General features: G+C 63.6%; 7 protein-coding genes across 7 annotated transcripts in view; 5 read left to right on the forward strand and 2 right to left on the reverse strand.

Moving 5' to 3' along the window:
• Nucleotides 1-2,087: 2,087 nt before the first annotated feature.
• On the forward strand, nt 2,088-3,532 carry F751_2492 (Uridine diphosphate glucose pyrophosphatase; the record flags this gene model as incomplete). Its single annotated transcript, XM_011400244.1, has 5 exons — nt 2,088-2,125; nt 2,350-2,536; nt 2,649-2,786; nt 2,983-3,134; nt 3,319-3,532. The coding sequence occupies 5 exons, from the start codon at nt 2,088-2,090 to the stop codon at nt 3,530-3,532; spliced, it is 729 nt and encodes a 242-aa protein (XP_011398546.1).
• Nucleotides 3,533-3,986: 454 nt separating this feature from the next.
• Nucleotides 3,987-5,156, reverse strand: F751_2493 (Chlorophyllide a oxygenase, chloroplastic; the record flags this gene model as incomplete). The annotated part of the gene is made up of 3 exons (XM_011400245.1): nt 3,987-4,076; nt 4,205-4,387; nt 4,734-5,156. The coding sequence occupies 3 exons, from the start codon at nt 5,154-5,156 to the stop codon at nt 3,987-3,989; spliced, it is 696 nt and encodes a 231-aa protein (XP_011398547.1).
• A 412-nt stretch (nt 5,157-5,568) lies between these two features.
• Nucleotides 5,569-6,627, forward strand: F751_2494 (Ubiquitin-like protein; the record flags this gene model as incomplete). Its single annotated transcript, XM_011400246.1, has 3 exons — nt 5,569-5,665; nt 5,786-6,252; nt 6,529-6,627. 3 exons carry the CDS (start codon nt 5,569-5,571, stop codon nt 6,625-6,627), a joined length of 663 nt encoding a protein of 220 aa, XP_011398548.1.
• Nucleotides 6,628-7,106: 479 nt separating this feature from the next.
• Nucleotides 7,107-10,420, reverse strand: F751_2495 (Transcription factor 25; the record flags this gene model as incomplete). Its single annotated transcript, XM_011400247.1, has 9 exons — nt 7,107-7,217; nt 7,284-7,544; nt 7,722-8,178; nt 8,410-8,536; nt 8,782-8,857; nt 9,019-9,087; nt 9,282-9,463; nt 9,700-9,970; nt 10,280-10,420. 9 exons carry the CDS (start codon nt 10,418-10,420, stop codon nt 7,107-7,109), a joined length of 1,695 nt encoding a protein of 564 aa, XP_011398549.1.
• Nucleotides 9,706-10,128, forward strand: F751_2496 (hypothetical protein; the record flags this gene model as incomplete). Its single annotated transcript, XM_011400248.1, has 1 exon — nt 9,706-10,128. One exon carries the CDS (start codon nt 9,706-9,708, stop codon nt 10,126-10,128), a length of 423 nt encoding a protein of 140 aa, XP_011398550.1.
• A 327-nt stretch (nt 10,421-10,747) lies between the features above and the next one.
• F751_2497 (F-box protein) lies at nt 10,748-13,211 on the forward strand (the record flags this gene model as incomplete). Its single annotated transcript, XM_011400249.1, has 7 exons — nt 10,748-10,780; nt 10,896-10,983; nt 11,137-11,296; nt 11,673-12,048; nt 12,346-12,466; nt 12,721-12,878; nt 13,125-13,211. The coding sequence occupies 7 exons, from the start codon at nt 10,748-10,750 to the stop codon at nt 13,209-13,211; spliced, it is 1,023 nt and encodes a 340-aa protein (XP_011398551.1).
• Nucleotides 13,212-15,059: 1,848 nt separating this feature from the next.
• The window catches only part of F751_2498 (hypothetical protein), a gene marked incomplete at both ends in the record, with an annotated part of 2,451 nt that continues 1,067 nt past the window's right edge, over nt 15,060-16,443 (forward strand). Inside the window, 4 exons of the mRNA XM_011400250.1 lie at nt 15,060-15,156; nt 15,463-15,578; nt 15,789-15,884; nt 16,090-16,248. Of these exons, the coding sequence (XP_011398552.1) occupies nt 15,060-15,156; nt 15,463-15,578; nt 15,789-15,884; nt 16,090-16,248 (468 nt within the window). The remainder of the gene's footprint in view (nt 15,157-15,462; nt 15,579-15,788; nt 15,885-16,089; nt 16,249-16,443) is intronic.

Genomic DNA, 16,443 nt, shown 5'->3' on the forward strand with positions numbered 1-16,443 from the left:
GCTCCCCGTCCACACCGCGTGGTGACCCGCGCCTCCCTTACCGCCATCCTACCATCTTGTAACATTAAGGTGAGTCCCAGCATGCGTCAAGGAGTCGGAATGCAGCGTACCCGGGAGGTCGGAATGTCAAAGGCGGCGGCATGGGTGGGATCCGACTCGGGCTGCACGGACCGCTCTGGAGCTTGGGCAACAGACTGCTCTGCATCCCTTGGCTCCGACCGTTGTCAATTTTCCATCAATGCTGGCCACCCACAAACCCTGCCCGCCCTGTTTGCCTGCTCATGCGCTTAAGATGGTGCTCATCCGGAGGCCATCGCACATAGCGACAAGCTCACCTGCCTGAAGCGCAAGAGCGCGGCGAAGAGGCAGGCCGCGATTCTTGCCAAGGTCGCGACGAAAAGGCGCCGTGGCCTGGGCAAGAGGCGGCGGGGGCCATGCCCATGTCAAGATGCCAGCCCCCCGAGTCCTGCGACTCGCAGCCGCATGGAAAGATCCAGGAGCCGGGCGTGCTATGGCATCTCTGCCGTCTGGTCGGCCTGCTTCGTACCTCCAGTGATTCGAGACGGTGCATGTAGGGGGACCCTGACCAGGCTGTAGGGCCTGTTGCGCCAGCTTGAGAATTGTCATAACGGCCGTGTGAGGGTGCAGGGTCTGACGGGCATGGAGACGGCCCACTCAGGAGACTGGCGCACCGATACAGTCTCCTGGGGTGGGCTTGTCGAGGCCAGTCAAAGCTCTCACGCCGCCGGGGTGAAGTTTCTCATGCCGCCGTAGGAGGCCCTCAAGCCTGGTCATGTTCCCCCCTGATGTGCACCGCCTCAAATCTTTCGTGGTAGGGTAGCAGGCTGTACAGGCGGCACAGGTGACGGAACGGCCGGCTTCTTGGAATCCTCCCTAGTGCTGCTGCTGATCGTGGCATCCTGGAGGGCGGCGGGCTTCTTGACTTGGGCCGGCCCCCTGCCGCTTTTTGCCTAGGCCACGGCGCTTTGCCCGGCGCCATCTGCCAGCAATCGCGGCCCGCCTCTTTGCCACCCGATTACGCTCCCCACATGCCCAGCACAACCGATGTGCGCTGGATGCATTCCATCGCCCCTGTGCACGACACTCTACCGTTCCTCTGCCTACTTCGGATGACAATCTGCCTCGTGCAGTTACATCGTCTAGGTAAGGCCATGCGAAGTCGCAAAATCGGATGTGCCCGGCGTTGGACCCTCGGAGCCCGTTCAAGCGATACATTTCGTTTTCATCTCTTATTCAAAATTGGGTCGACTCGGCTGGCGTCAGGGCCGGGGATCTATATCGTCCGGGATGGCCAAGGTAGGGAAACATTCAAGGGGGCTATTCTACATGCGCGGCTTTTGGGGGATATCCGTCTGGGAATATGAAAGCTTGTTACGCCTTGACAGACGCCTTGCGCAGTCTTTCAATCCGGCATGCCCTCCCTGCGACGAAAAGAGAGCACTAAAAACATTGGCAGTTGGGTGGGCAGCTTTTAGACCCCATACTTCGGAACATTTCAACGCCAAGCACTTGTGACACATATCGAAGCAGTACTTATATGTACAAACTCCAGATTGAAGTCCAAGGTGTGGGTGCAGCTTGTTAGCAATCGTCCTACATGGTATTTGTCTGGTGCGTGCGTCAGGATTAGTCACTCCCTCGCATCCCGAGACCAAAACCCTCTCTGACATTTCTCAATCGGCCTGAAACACCATGGCTGCAATGCTCGCATCGTCCCTGGGCAGAGTGCCTGCTACACGGCTCTGTCGCCTGTGGCACAACCTGTGCCTGTCGCCGGCGGTCCACCGGTGCCCCGCCGGGCTCAGCCACACATGCGCGCAACAAGCCCGCTCCTCCTCGAGTACGCGGTCGGGTATTGTCCTGCAGATTCACAACGCAATGTATCCTGCATATTGAAAATCAATTGAAGTCGCTAACTCCAACGGGCTCAATTCTCTGGTCAGTGCCCCAAGAGGGATCCCACATTCGCTCTCCCTCTACAAACAGGTGCTGCAGGGTTTCCTGTCGACACCATGAGTTTTAGCCATGCCGTGAGCAGTGACTGGTATCCACATGGTCTCAGGCCGATGGTGGGTGGGGACCCTATGCAGGCCACGCTGAGGAGGTGAGGGGCGTATGATTCCTTGGAGGAGGGTTGCGATGTGAGCTGCACCCTCAATGAACTCCAGGCCGAGAGGCGACTGGGCCTGATGCGCGTTGCTGGAACAGAAATGGGTTTCAGAGCGCTGTGCCTTACCTCTCAAGCATGCCACATGGAGGTGCAGTGAGTTGTGGGACGAGAAGGGCCCTCTTTTTACCCCGGATTGTGGCCCCTACCCCACCCGGCAGGATGAGCAGCGGCGTCGAGCTCCAGCCCATGCAGTCCAGCGCGTTTGTCAGGCCCTACTCCATCATGTACCAACTGGACGGCCGGAAACGGCGCTGGGACGCGGTGGAGTCCCACCCCTCCGTCGCCTGTGTGCTGCTCCACAAGGGTCTGGACTCGCTCATCATGGTCCGCCAGTTCAGACCTGCCGTGAGTGGCACGTGAGGGGGTGGAATGGAGGGGAGAGGTCTTGGTGGGAAGAGGTTTAGACCCCGCACATCCACCGTCCCCCCCCTGCCCCCTGCGACCGTACACTGGCCAGGTGTATGCTGCTGCCATGCGGGCGGCGGAGGCAGCAGGGGAGCCCACGCCCCCAATGTCCGTGGGGTTCACCTACGAGCTCTGCGCCGGCATTGTCGACAAGCGCGGCCTACCCCTGACCAAGATCATGCAGGAGGAGGTGGGTGGCTGGCAGGTTGTATTTGGGTTTCTGCCTGCGATGCACGATGTGTAACGAGGGAAGAACATCTGATGATGACCACTGCCAGTCATCCTCATAGCGCATGCGATGCGTTCTGACATCTCCCTCTCTGCCCGCCCTTCCACTTCCCCCAACCTGATCTGCCGCACTCCAACCCTGGTTCTCCCCGCCGCAGATCAACGAGGAGTGCGGCTTCCACGTCGAGGAGGCTGACCTGGAGAAGATCACCAGCGTCATCACGGCCCTCGGCATCAGCGGCCCCCGCATGACGCTCTTCCTGGCGGAGGTGGATGACAGCCAGGCTCTGCCCACACGGGGCGGGCTCGGGTAAGCATTGATGGGTTGGGGGGGGGGGCTGGACGAGGAGATACTTGTCGGAGGCCACTCCTTTCAGTCCCCAGGGTCCACCAAACCCGAAGGGAGGTGGGGGTGCAAAGATCTGACTCGCAGCTCCGACTGGCCCTCCCCCCAAATCCCCTCCAAGCTCCATTGATGGCATGCCGTCACACAGGTTGGCGGGCGAGGCCATCGAGGTGCTGGCCCTCCCCCTTGCCAGTATTCCCGCGTTCCTGGCTGACGAGGGCCTGGCAAAGAGCGCCAGCGTCATGTTTGCAGTCATGTGGCTGCAGCAGCGCCTGGCGGCGCGCCAGGCGCGGCGAGTGGGGCAGCCCGCGCGCGCTGATGCGGATGTCGGGCGGGATCAGGCTGCGCAGGCCACGGGATGAGAATGCGCTCGGCGTCGTGAAGGTCACCGTTACATGCCGAGGTGGGGCACCATGGCGGCCTGGCCACGCTTGTGAATTAGCGACCTGTCTCAAATGCACCGTCCCGCTTCCTTTGGGCTCTCACACAGCACACTGACCCAGCGCAAGGCCCACCACTCCGTATGTCGAGGAGCGCACCCCAGGCCGTCGGACCACAGGCCTTTCTGGGGCCGTGCCTTGCAGCCTGCTCCCTTGCCACACAGTGTCTTGTGGAATCCTTGTGTGACACAACATTGCAAGAGCACTTGGTGGAAAAGATTCGAGGCAGCCGCGCCTGCCAGATCTGTATACATTGCCATGTGGCTGCATGGCCAGGGTGTGAATGAAATGCCGGTCGATCACTGGACGAACAAGGGGGGGCGCGGGAGGAGGGGAGGGGGGAGGGAGCGCTCACCCGATGGGGTGCAGATCGAGGTCACTTGGAAGCGGCGGCATTGGGGTCGGTGGTCCAGACCCATAGCTTCCCCTCAGCTTCCTTTACGGGCAGCGTGTCCACAGAGATGCCCTGGAGGGAAGGGTCACTGGCTGTGCTTCAGGCACGGTCAACAGGAGCAGGTACTACAAGCAGCGGGCGTACCCCGCACAGTACCCGGCGCTGCACGCACAGCCTCCCCAACACCCCTGCGGCCTCACCTGCTGGAAGACGGTGGAGGGCATGGAGACACAGCCGCCGGCCCCATCATACTGCCAGCCGTGGTAGGGGCACTGCGCGCAGCCGTCCACGATCTTGCCGGAGGAGAGTGGGCACGCCCGGTGGGCACACTGGTCCTTTATGCATGCCACCGCCCCACTGGCGTCCCGGAACAGGAGGTAGACCTGCAGACGCCGCGGCAGGGCGGCAGGTTGGAGGAGGCTGTGAATGATGTGTACACCTCGAGGCATCGAGTCCTCCACCGGAACGTGGCACCACACCTCAGCTCACCTGGCCCAGGACCTCCGCGGTGGCCATGGCCCCCTTCTTCCTCAGAACGCTGGCGCTGGCGACGGCACGCCAGGTGGGTGCCGCTTCGTCGCTACCGCTGGCCAGTCGCTCGCGCGGTCGGGCAAAAATTCCCGGACCCCGTGCTTGGGACTGAGCAGCAGGCGGAGTGGCACCCACCGGGCGATCGCCCGCCCCACTGCCATCATGCCCGAGCCTTGCGCCCAGCCCTGGCCTGCTCACGCGGTCGAGCATGGAGTCCAGCACGCTCACACTCTCCTGCAGGGCTGCCTCGTTGGCGGCCAGCTGGAGCTGGGCCGCCTGGAGCTGGACCTCCAGGACCTTCATCTCGGCATGAAGGTCCATCAGCATGCGCTGCGCCGCAAGGGGGTTCAGCGCGGCCACGAGGTCCTCGTGCACCGTCACCAGGGCGCCCAGGGCCCCCTCCATGTACTCCAGGTCATGCTTCAGGATGTCCAGGGGGGTGTGCAGCGAGGAGGAGTCGGCCGCCGTCTGCGCAGGCGCCGGCCGGCGGGGGAGCAGGGGCAGGGCCCGGCATGGCGAGGGGGAGGCGCTGCGCCGTCTCGTAGCATCAGGGCGGACAAGGGACAGCACCCCATGTTCCGTGTGTGAGCGAGTGGTCTGGATGCGAGGAGACTGGAGCATGCTGCTGCTTAGACGACGTAGGGGGTCGGCCTCGCGGTCATGTACGGGCAGAGCACGTCACCACGGGAGGACGAAGGGAGCTCCGTGTATCCCAAGGACGTGCTACCAGTGTGCAAAGTGGTTGCACCTGAGATTTGTCTCTGTTTTGGCTTCCTGTGGACACGCGCACCGCGAACGCTGGTGCAAAGAATCAGATTAGATCGCGGATCGCATTCGGCAGGGACACGATGCCCTGGGAAAAAGAAAGGTTGAAGGCTCCTCCAGGAGGGGTCAACGAGGGCGCCATCCTGGTTTGACTGCCCCATCGGAGCCTCAACCAGAGCAAAGATAAGCGAGCAGAATATTCGTACTTGCGTTCCCACCACATCTCTGACCACTGCACTGCCCCATCAAAGATCGAGAGTCCCCCAGCATGCAGCTGCTCGTGCGTGGTGACCGTACCTGCGTGGTAGAGGTCGGGCAGGGTGCCACCGTGCAGACGCTGCTGCAGGCAGCCTGCGACCGGGAAGGTGAGCTGAAATGATACTCAGACTTGTTTGGCAGGGTTTTGAGGGGATGAGTGGCCTGTCCTTTGCTCCGCAGGCGTCCCGGGATTCAAGCCATGGCACACCTCCCCACCACCTCGACAGGTTCCGTCCCGGCCCACGCCGCGCGCCTGATCCACGGCGGTCGCGCCCTGGATGCCGACGCATCCCTTGCCTCCTATGCCATCGCGTCTGGGGCCACGCTGCAGCTGGTGTCCCGGCTGCGGGGCGGGGCGGGGGGCCTCACCGTGCACCCCCGGCTGCAGCGGGAGCGCTGGAGCCTATACTGGAAGGAGACCATGGCCACCACCACCGACCTGCTGGACGACATTGCCCTGGACCTGGACCCCGTCACGGCCACCCCCGCGGACGTGCTGACGGCCACCGCGGCAGCCCAGGGCTGGGCCCCCGTCGCCGACCTGCTGGCGCTGGAGGGATTTGAGGGCCCCTGGGAGCGCCTGCTGTTCCAGGGCCGGGAGCTGGAGGCCGGAACCCCGCTCACGGAGCAGGGTGTGCCGGCCGGCGCGGAGCTGACGGCGGTGCGCCTCGCCCTCGTCGCCGAGGGCTGGAAGGTATGTGGGGGGATGGTGTATGGTGAAAAGGAGGGGTGAGGGGGAGACGAGGGAAAGATGTGGGTAGCCGCCAGACTTGAACGGATAATGAGATTTACGGAATGCGCTGCGCCTGGAGGCCCGCAGGGGTCCGCCAGCCTGCACGCCCCCCTGAGCTTCCTTGCCTGTGTTTTGCACGTCGGACCTCGACACAATGAGCCCGGAGCCGAGCCTTCGATGCAGTGCTGCACATTCAAATCCAACGCCCAAATCCCCCGTCGGCCAATCTCCCTGCAGATCCAGGCGGACGACGACGACCTGTCCTCCAGCAGCGACGACGAGGCCGCCTTTGTGCAGCTCCACGCGCATCAGCGCACGGGGGTCAGGGCGCAGTGAGCGTGTGTGGTGTGATGGTCCAGCTCGCCGAGCTCGCGGATGTGAGCGTCAATACTCCTGATGCACGGCAGGGCCAGGGATGCAGCCTGGGAGGTGCCTGGTCAGCGTGTGGGCGCCCCTTGGCCCCTCGATGAGCGCAGCCTGTTTGCATGCTGCATGCTGCTCCTGACTTCCCCGACCGCTGCCAATCATTGCCCCGGGCTCTGAATGGAGCGCCTTCTGACAGGGGTTCGAAAATGCCTGGAAGGGCAGCAGCAGCAGCACAGAGCAGGCATCCACCCTGGAAATCTCATTCAGCGCACGACAGGCGCGCGGGTTCAGCGCTGAACAAGCAGGCGGGATGCATCGTTCCAGCTGGCTGGGTCTCTCCCCCATGAAGCTCCCCACAGATCGGGGTCCCTCCTTGCGCCACTCCGGTCGGCGTCGGCGCCGACCCTTGCCAGCTCCACCCTTGCTCGCGCCCAACCACCCCGTGCAGCTCACTCCCGCTCCTCCTCCTCCGCGCCCTCGTAGTCTGGCTGCTCCCCCGCGTTCAGCCAGGGGAGGAAGGAGCGGAGCAGGGCGCGCAGCGTGCCCCCCTCCGCCAGCTCCTCCCCAGGGATCGGCGCGGGCCCGCCCCCCCCCGCCCGCGCCGCGCCCGCCAGCTCGGCCTCCACGTCCGCCAGGTCCAGGTCCTCCAAGCCCCCATTGCCGGCGCCCAGTCCCAGGCCATGCACCTCCTCCGGGGGCAGGCGCGCCACGGCATCCGAGAAGTCCGCCGCGCGCAGCACGCCGCGGTACGCACTGACCGCGCAGGGTGGGTACGCGGCCTCTCGCGCCGCAGCCCAGTCCCCCCGGCTCAGGCCGTCGGGGAGGGGGGCGTCAGAGGTGGCAGCGCGCTCGCACTGCCCATGCAGCCACTCCAGCACCGCCGGCGGCTGCGGGAGGGGGTGTGTGGGGTGTTGGGGGTGGGGGAAGGGTCGCGGATCGGCATGAGGGAAGTCGGTGCACGGAGGCGACAGTTGATCAAACCAGTAGGGCATCGCCTGGTGTTGGGCTCCAACAGAAAAGGAGGGGCACCGCGTTGCGTCCACACACACTGCACAGCAGCACACCTTCCACAGGAGGTGCTGGCGCTCGACAAAGACCTCTACCAGATGGTCCAGGGTGGCGCTGTCGCTGGCCGCCTGCGCGAAGAAGGGGCGGCCCAGCGTCTGCGCCCAGGCCGGGGTCCGACCCCCCCGCCCCTCCGCGCGAGCCACCAGCGCCGTCACGGCGGTGGGGAAGGTGGCCACCGCCCTCAGCAGCGCGTCGTCGGCCTCGCCGCCGGCGCCCAGGGCGCGCCGCGCCAGCGCAGAGGAGAAGGCAAAGTTGGGGAAGAGGGCCATGGAGCCGCCGGCGCCCCCCTGCGCCGCCAGGCCCAGCACCAGCCGGTGCTGCCCAGCGCGCAGCGCGTAGTAGTCTATGCTGAAGCGTGCGCCGGTGGGGTCCTCCGAGTTCAGGCCCAGCAGCAGCTTGGACACCTCCAGCGCGCTCCGGTGCAGGCCCCGCCGGCTCAGGCACTGGGCGTACCTGGCGTGGGGGAGGGGGTGGAGAGGGGGTCCTTTGAATGAGGGGTGGGGACGCTCATAGAGGTCGGAGGGGTACCCTCCGGAGGCATGGCTCCAAGCATCACACCCTTCCTGAATCCGGCACAAACAGTCGCTCCTGGGCTGCACCAGGCCAACAGATCCGGCGGGCGAGTGCATGTGCCGACCAAGGGACCATCCCCAAGTACCAATTCCCTACTACAAGAAGACGCACTGGGACAGGGCGAGGAAGAGGGGGAGGTTGCCTTCCGAGTAGTCGACATGGCTGTTGCCTGTCGCGGGGGAGAAGGATGGGTGCCATGCCATCTCCAGCGCGTACAGGCACCGGTGCAGCATCTCATCTGTGCAAGGGGGAGGAGAGGGGGGTTCCAGGAGGGCTCAAGCTTGATCGGGGATTGAGATCAAGACTTCACGCCAGATGTCTGAAGTGGTAGACAACATGGACAAATTGGACGATCCAAGTATGTGACGTAGTCTTGAAGTTTATCACATTTGCATGCACACCACTCCATCACACCCACCCATTGCTGAACCAAGAAGCTCCACCCGAGCTCCTCCCCGACACAAGCAGCCATAAGATTCCCACCTGCAGCAGCATTCTCCCCCATGGCACGATTCAGGTCATACATCGTCAGCAGCGCATCCAGATGATATGGCGCTGTCTGTGGGATGCAGGGTGGGCGAGTGCAGCATAGTGCCGGTGAGCATGGGCGGAACATCTAATACAGGGGCCTGGCCGGCATCCCCGCTGCCATCTCCATACATGCATGCATGGATCACCCTAAAAAGGAGCAAGGCAGGTAGCAGCCCCTCGCCGCCTCACATGCAGCAGAGCAGCTACGGCGTTGGGGTCGTGGCTGGCCTGGCAGCGCTTGTACAGCTCCTGGACAGCCTGTCGGGAGGAAAGCATGGACTCTGGTGGATGTAGCACAGATCGCAATACCATGTTCCTCAATGTGGACAAGCATGCCCACGTGTCAAGCAGACTGGCGAGGATCAAGTTTCGCACGGGTGCATCCACAGCGCAAATGGATACCCGCCTGGTCCCCACAGGGTAGTGGAGGCAGCTCCGGGTCAACCACAAACCTGGTAGCCGGCGGAGTAGACGTAGGAAAAGGTCTGGGACGCAGTGGGGCCCCTGGCCTCCATGGTGAAACCGCCGTCAAAAGGCGGCCAGTGCTCCCCAGGGTCAATCAGCACCCCAGGCTTCAGTTTCTGGGTGCGCAGGAGGCCCCGCGCAGCCAGCCGACGGATGCGGCGGCTGGCGCCTGGAAGAAGGGTGGAATGATGGACATCTGAGGCAAGTCAACTACGGAAATCATGGCAACCACATGCCAAGCAGCAGCAGGCGTTGTTGAGGAGACTGGAATAACTCCCAGCAAACCGTGCATGGAGGATGGCGACCTCACCTTGACCCATCTTCGCCCAGCCAGCCCTCCCTTCAGCTCATACTCATCCCTATCCCCTACACAAAGCCCACCCAGGCCCTAGCGATCCCCCACACCTGCGTATGCAGCGCCGGCATCTTCGGCGTCTTCGCGCACGGCGGCGGCGCCAAACATCCTTTTCAGCTCGTCGGAGGCCTTCAGCACCCGCATATTCACGGCCAGGAGGGGCTTGGCCGGCGCCGCAGTGGGGCGAGTCGGGGCCTGCGACCCGTCAGGGCTGGGCGCACTCGTGCTGTTATGTGCAGGGGTGGTGGATTGGTCGATGCCCAGCTCCGCCAGAACCTTGTCGATGTCCTCCTCCTCCCTGGCTTGCTGGCGCTTGGACGGCTGCTTTGGGGGAGGCAAGGCGGGGGCAAGCTTTGTGGGTGGCGCGCCGACGGCGCTGGTCATCGCAGCATCATCATCCGATGCCTCTTCCTGCGAGGAAGCCTCCCTCTCTGCTTCAGACTCGTCCTGCAGGTATATACATTGGGCACTGGCAGTGAAAATGCTGCCATGAGAGCTCTGGGATAAGCACTTTCGTGCGGATGGAGGAGGTAGAGCACAATGGAGCAGAATACCAAAGCACCATGCTGCACCAGGCTCCAACAAAGTGTGGAGCTACATGCACGCCTCCATGCGGCATGCAGAACCTACCGAGTCCTGAAGAAGGGCGAATGGGTTGCTGGGACCACTGTCCTCCTCTTCTTCCTCCTCGCTGGAGGGAGGGTCGGTGGCCGGCTCGGGCTCCTGCTGAGCCAGCTGTTGGCGCAGGCGATTCAGCTGGCGCCCAGACATCAGGATGATTGTGATCCAGGCCTTATGTTACATGTACACCACTCAGTATGCCAGGCCTTGAGTGGGAGAATGGTGGGCGTTCTCTCGCGGCCATTTCGGTGCTCAGTGTCGCATCGCGCGCGCGCTCTGGGGACCCAGGCTGGAGAAGTGATCTGGAGGAGCCGAGAGACTCTCGGAAGATCTACGACAAGTCCATGTCATCTCATTATGGGAATTTTCAGGTCCTTAAACGGCTCGCTTAGCTGAACCTGTGACCTGAGGAAGGGCATGTAGGAGTGGTAGGATTGAAGCGAGGTTCCCTCGGCACCAGGCGCAGTGCCTGCAACCATGTCTGGCCCTCTCGACATCCAGGGTCTCCCGGTGCGCCAATCTATCAACATGGAGGTCGCATGCATGGGACCACTAAGGAAGTATGCGAGTTGTTACCCAGCCGTTCTTCCAGTGCATCGCTCCCTCACCGCCCCACCCTAAACAGGTGGAGGTGCTGGCCAGGGTGTTCTCTGGACTTCCCACAGACGCCCTGCAGGCGGTGGAGCTGGTGTGCCGTCTCTGGAGATCCATAGGTCGGTCAGGCTGCCTGTCCTGCTCCTGATGAGCTTGAGGGTCGAGCGGGGGTCGTTTTCAGAACTGTCCATCTCGAGGGGATCTGAAGTGCTCCGCAGCTGCGCGGTGACCGCCTGTCACACCTTCTTGTTCCTTGCAATGCACTCTTGCAGTCCGAGAGGCAGACGTCTGGCTGGCACACCCCAGCCTGCAGCCGTACCCCACGCTGGCTGAGGCTGCTCGCAGGCTGATGCTGGGGCGCCTGGTCGTGGAGCACCCTCGCTCGGACGCGGATCCACTGGTCCACCTGCCCGTGGGAGACAGGGAAATGCGGTCCGTGCATGACCCTGGCCCCCTGCCCATGCAGCAGGCTCGCCTCTGGGTACACAAACGGTAGGGGGGGCATAGAGGGGCCGCAGTGCTGGGGGAGTACTTGGGGCCGGGACTGGGGTGGGTGCTAGGTAGCTCTGCTGTCTGCCTCGACGAGCAGCCCTGCCACCTGAGGGCCTGGCCTCCCAGCGCCACTTGCCAGCTCAGTCCTGCAGTACTCAGATTATGCCCTGACCCAGCGCTGGTCCCTGGTCCTGGCAATGGAACGGCGGCGCCCCTTTTTACTCCGCCCGCACATCGACTCTCCCGCCCCTTCCCTCCCTCCCCCAGCCCCCGGGGATGCATACTCACTGCGCACCCCACCCACACGTAACCACAGGCTGGTGGCGCTTGTGTCGTGCCTGGGCCCTGACCCCGCCTCCAGCCTGGCCCGCAACGTGCTGGGCGCCTCCACCACCGACCACCGCGAAGAGAGCGCCATCAACCTGCTTCTGCCGGAGGAGCGCGTCACCTTTGGCCTGGGCCTGAGCTACTGGTCCAGCCGGGGGTCGCCGGACCCAGGGTCCAGAGACTGGGTGGCCCTACGCCTGGCGCACCCGCTGGTGCTGGTGCAGGAGATCCGCCTGCGCCCCTTCCAGGCCTGGTTCCAGCCCGGCGGCCCAGTCTATGCCCCCGTGGGCGTGCGGTTCCGGATAGGCGGCCCCATGCTCTTCCACCCGGGCTCTTGGCAGCTGGGCGAGGCAGTGCTGCCACAGGTCCCTGGCGTCGTCGCCATGGAAGGGGCGGGCCATGGCGCAGGGGCCCCGTGGCCCGGGGGGGTGGCAGCCGGTGGGCTCGGGCCGGACGGCGACGGGGGCGCCGCCGGCGTGGCCATGCCGGGCGGCGGCGGCATCCTCGCCAACGCCGGCACCCCGACTGGCGGCGGCACCCCCGCCGGTCCCGCGACCGCTGTGCCCTCGCTGGACGCGGGGCGCGCGGCGGCCGCGGCGCCAGAGCGCGGCGGCTGGGACCCAGCCACGCTGACCTGGGTGTCGGCGGTGTTCCCGGTGCAGCCCGGGGTTGCGGAGGTGCAGGCCTTCCGCCTGCCACGCCCCGTGCTCTGCGTTGGCGGGTGCGTCACCGTGGAGCTGCTGGGCAAGACGCAGCGTCAGGAGGAGGACGGGCTGCTGTACGGTGCGGCGCCGGGAGTGGGAGTACATTTTCGGTGGGGGGTGGGGGGAGGAGGAAGAAAGGGTGGATGGGACAGCTCTGGAGGGGGACAGAGTGCGCGGCGGCCTTGCGACCGTGCACATCCGTGGCGGCCGTGCGGCGGCCGTGCGGGCCTGGCGACCGTATGGCGCCATGCAGGTGGAAACGCCCTTTCCCGAAGTCATATCCCAGCCCTGCGCAAACTCCCTCCCCCAATCCCCCATTACACGCCCGCGCAGTGTGCCTGTCGTACGTGCACGTGGTGGGGCGCCCGCTCTACAGCTTCGCCATGGACCCGTGGCGGCGAGAGGGCGGCGTGGCGCTGGAGGCGCTGGCGGTCGACCCCCTGACCGCCCAGGGCGGGCTCCAGACCATGGAGAAGCGGCTGCATGCCGCGGTGCGAGGGAGTGGGCATGTGTGGAGGGGGGGGAGGGCTCTATAGCTCGGCTGTGCATGTGGCGCCGTCCTGCGCCAGAAGGGGGGGAGGGACAGCTTGTGGCGGCTCAAGCAGCGGCGTTGTGCTCGTGGGGTCTCTCTCAGATGGCATCCCAGCAGGGGCTAGACTCCCCGATCGTACATTGCGGCCCTAGTCACTCGGGCAATGACCCTCCTCAAGAAGTACGTCGCAATTGCACGTTTACAGGTGGCGATGTGGCATGTGCAGGCGGACAGGGGCGCCTGGCTCGTGCCGGGGGAGGGCTGGGAGGCCTTCCGCCGTGGAGCGGACTGAGGGGTAGGGAGGGGAGCGGGGTCGACAAAGCCGAGCAGGCCTTCGCGATCGTGGTCCTCGAAGGACCGGGAGCGGAGTGAAGCAGCAAGGAATCGGGCCAGAGTTCTGTCGCGTATGCACTCCCCGCTCCCCCTTCAGATGTGGGGGGGCGTCCATGATGTTACCATTTGGAGCCGCGAGACACATAGCATCGTCGCCTCGGCACACCGCAGGTAACCTTGTCGCAGAGTGCGATACCCTGGGTCTGCATGACGAATCGACAATTGCGTGGTGTGGTGCACGCCTCTGCGTTTCGTACCGGGCTGACATGGGCACACGAGATACACTGTACGGAGCACGGGGCGCCGCATTAGCTGTGCCATGCAGCCGGGCCCTTTAATGTAGGATTACATACATGAACCAATGATTATCGGTCTGGACTGTGTTATGACTGCGTATGCATTCTAGGTCTCCTGTCGGATCGCTAAACATCCCACAAGAATCTGCGGTACATGGAGGCCAGCGACAGTCAGTACAGGAATCCTCATCGTACACCTTGCGGGAGGGGGGCTCGCATTTGAATTGTGCCATTTTCATGTCTTTAGAATGCGTCTGGCTCAAGATCGTGATGCGCCACGACGCGTACATCAGGCAAAGATGCCAATTGTCTTGCCCATGTGATGGTTGACAAACTTGTACGTACCGAGATTCTTCGACATGTCCTTCCTGTATGCACACCGATACGGCGAAGGTCCCCCCTCGACCCAAAAGATAGTTGATTGAGGTTATAACGAGTCTCAGTTGCACTGTGGACCCAGCAGTGGTGCAGCCTGGAAGCCGTACAAATGAAGTTAATGAGCACTCACCCGGGGCAATTGGTTTGGTAGCCCCTGGGTTCGCATTTCCAGCAGTATCAAATGGACCGACGAAGGTGCTACCCCTCATACCCTCATGATCTTCAATTATTTTCGACGGACATTACAGTGACTTGTGATCCCCCCCTTGACACATCGAGCGGTGCTGTACAGTCGTAACACCCAGCGTGGCCTAGGGGCGCACTGGAGGTGGTGTCTCGCTCAAAGACGAAGCCTGCACGCTAACTGACACGCACAGAAGCTCTTTCGCTTCATTATAGCCATTATCTGGTGTACTGCGGCTCACCATCCCATTTTCGGGCCTCACACTCGACTGAAGTCACGAGGGGAGTCGCCGGACCGCGAAGCATCCTCCAATCGCCTTCCAGGTAGTGGGCGCTCTCCTTGCGGGATATCGAACATTGTTATTAGGTCTCATCGGAGGATTCATGCAGTGCACAGGTCCGTCGTCGGGTATTTGAAGGGTTGAACTGGCGCGTGTCTCCCGCGAAAGTCGGGCTGCGGGGGTATGGGTTTGTTCGCCAACAAGGTGTTCACGAGAGCGTGTGGACCCTTGTTCCGTCATATTAGCCCGCCAAATTGTTCTCATCCTCCGAAATCCTGTCTGATTGCCGCCTCCACCGACGCTCTTCGCCCGTTCGACAATTTCACAGATCCATGAAGGTGCCAGGTCTTGTCCAAGGAAGCCAAGGAGAGAATCCTTCAGGTACTGGATCCTTGCAGCGTACCAGGACTGCTCTCATGCTGGTAAATGGCATGCAGACGCATGCCAAGTCTGGCCTAATGCCGCTCCTGGCCCTGGAAACATTGGCCAGGCTCTCCATTCCTACTCCTCCCCCCTTCTCCTTTCCTCCCCCGGGCCGGGTTTGCAGGTGATTCCTCTGCCAGCTACGCCATGTGCCCTGCCTCGGACAGCGTGGAGACATCCTCCGCCATGGCCTCCGCTGCACCTCAGAGTGTACTCCCAAGAGACCCTTCTACCCGGTACTTTCTGATGCTGCCAACCTGGCCACTGCCACGGGGCCAGCAAGAGATCACGCGTCAGCTCCTGAGCGAGGCCAACCAGACCATCTGCCAGCTCCCCCTGCCAGGTGGGAGCTGCGCTGTGGGAGGGTGGGTGGGAGGAGGGCCACAGTGAGGGGCGGCCAGAACCTCTTCTCCCAGGGATACTCGGCATCGACGTTCCTTGCACCAACCTATATCGTTGTCAGGAGAGGGGGTCCCGGCTCTGCGTTGCAAGGTGCCTGGGTGTAATCAGCCCTTCAACAGGCCACAGTATGACATCGTTTCTTTTTAGGGAGGTGGGGTGGGGTGCAGCTATGTACTCCTTTGGGATGTCTTGGCTTGGTCACGCCATCTTCCTTCATTCTTTTTATCACGGTTTCTGTGCACTACAGATGCTCTCCACATGGCCCCAGTCCACGAGGATTGTCTCATGGTCTGCTGCGCCCGCAAATTTGGGATCCCCGCCATCTCGGTGGTCCTGGGTGCCTCCTACTTCCAGCGACTCCTGGTGTGATGGGGGGGGTTGGGGGGCTGGGGGGGGGGTTGGGGGGCGTGGGGGGGGGGTTGGGGGGGCGGTAAAGGGATGCCGTCGGGGGGTGCACTTGCAGCGCCAGCCAGGTGACACTCTGCATTGGGCGGTGGCAGTGGTGAGCAGGCGCAGCAAGCGGCAAGGTGTAGTTCCTGACTCACACATTGCACTTCCCATCTGGTGCTGCAGCAAAATCACATCCCCATGTTCCAGCTGGCGGTATCCAATGGCTACTTCCTCCCATACACCACGGAGGCCCTGGGTGGGAAGCTGGCGTTGCGCGAGGTGCGAGTCGGTGGGAGAGGGTGAGGGATGCTCCACCACTCGGGTGATGCATGGGTTCAGGCTCCCTCTACAGCGCTGGCATGCGAAGGATGAGGCTGGCCCCTTCCCCTCGCGGTCCCTGGATCCTGCCCCGCCATGCTCGCAGGGGCAGTCCCCTGGCCCAGAGCGCAAATCCCCCCCCAACCCTGCATGCACCCCCTCACAGAGGATGTTCCTGCGCGCCACCAAGAGCGTGCCCACCCTCCTGTCGGTCTACGTGACCTGCGTGTACATGGCGCTCAAGGTGTCAGATCGCGTGCAGCACACCGGCATGCTCTCCGCCATGCTCACCGACATGCTGGGGCGGCGCGTGCACTCCTGGCAGGTGGGCTAAGGATGGAGGGGGGGTTCTGCGGCGCGGAACGGCGCCGCAGGCTTTGCTGCTCGCCGCTGCGCATGATGCTGGTGTCGTGGACTGGGGGGCTTGGCAGGGGGCTCGGCACCTCAGCACCCCCGTCCTACCTTCCCCCCATGTGCCCCCGACCATCCGCTCACCCCCGGACCCCCTTCAGCCCTCAAG

Source organism: Auxenochlorella protothecoides (assembly GCF_000733215.1).
Source record: "Auxenochlorella protothecoides strain 0710 unplaced genomic scaffold scaffold24, whole genome shotgun sequence".
Classification (NCBI taxonomy): domain Eukaryota; kingdom Viridiplantae; phylum Chlorophyta; class Trebouxiophyceae; order Chlorellales; family Chlorellaceae; genus Auxenochlorella; species Auxenochlorella protothecoides.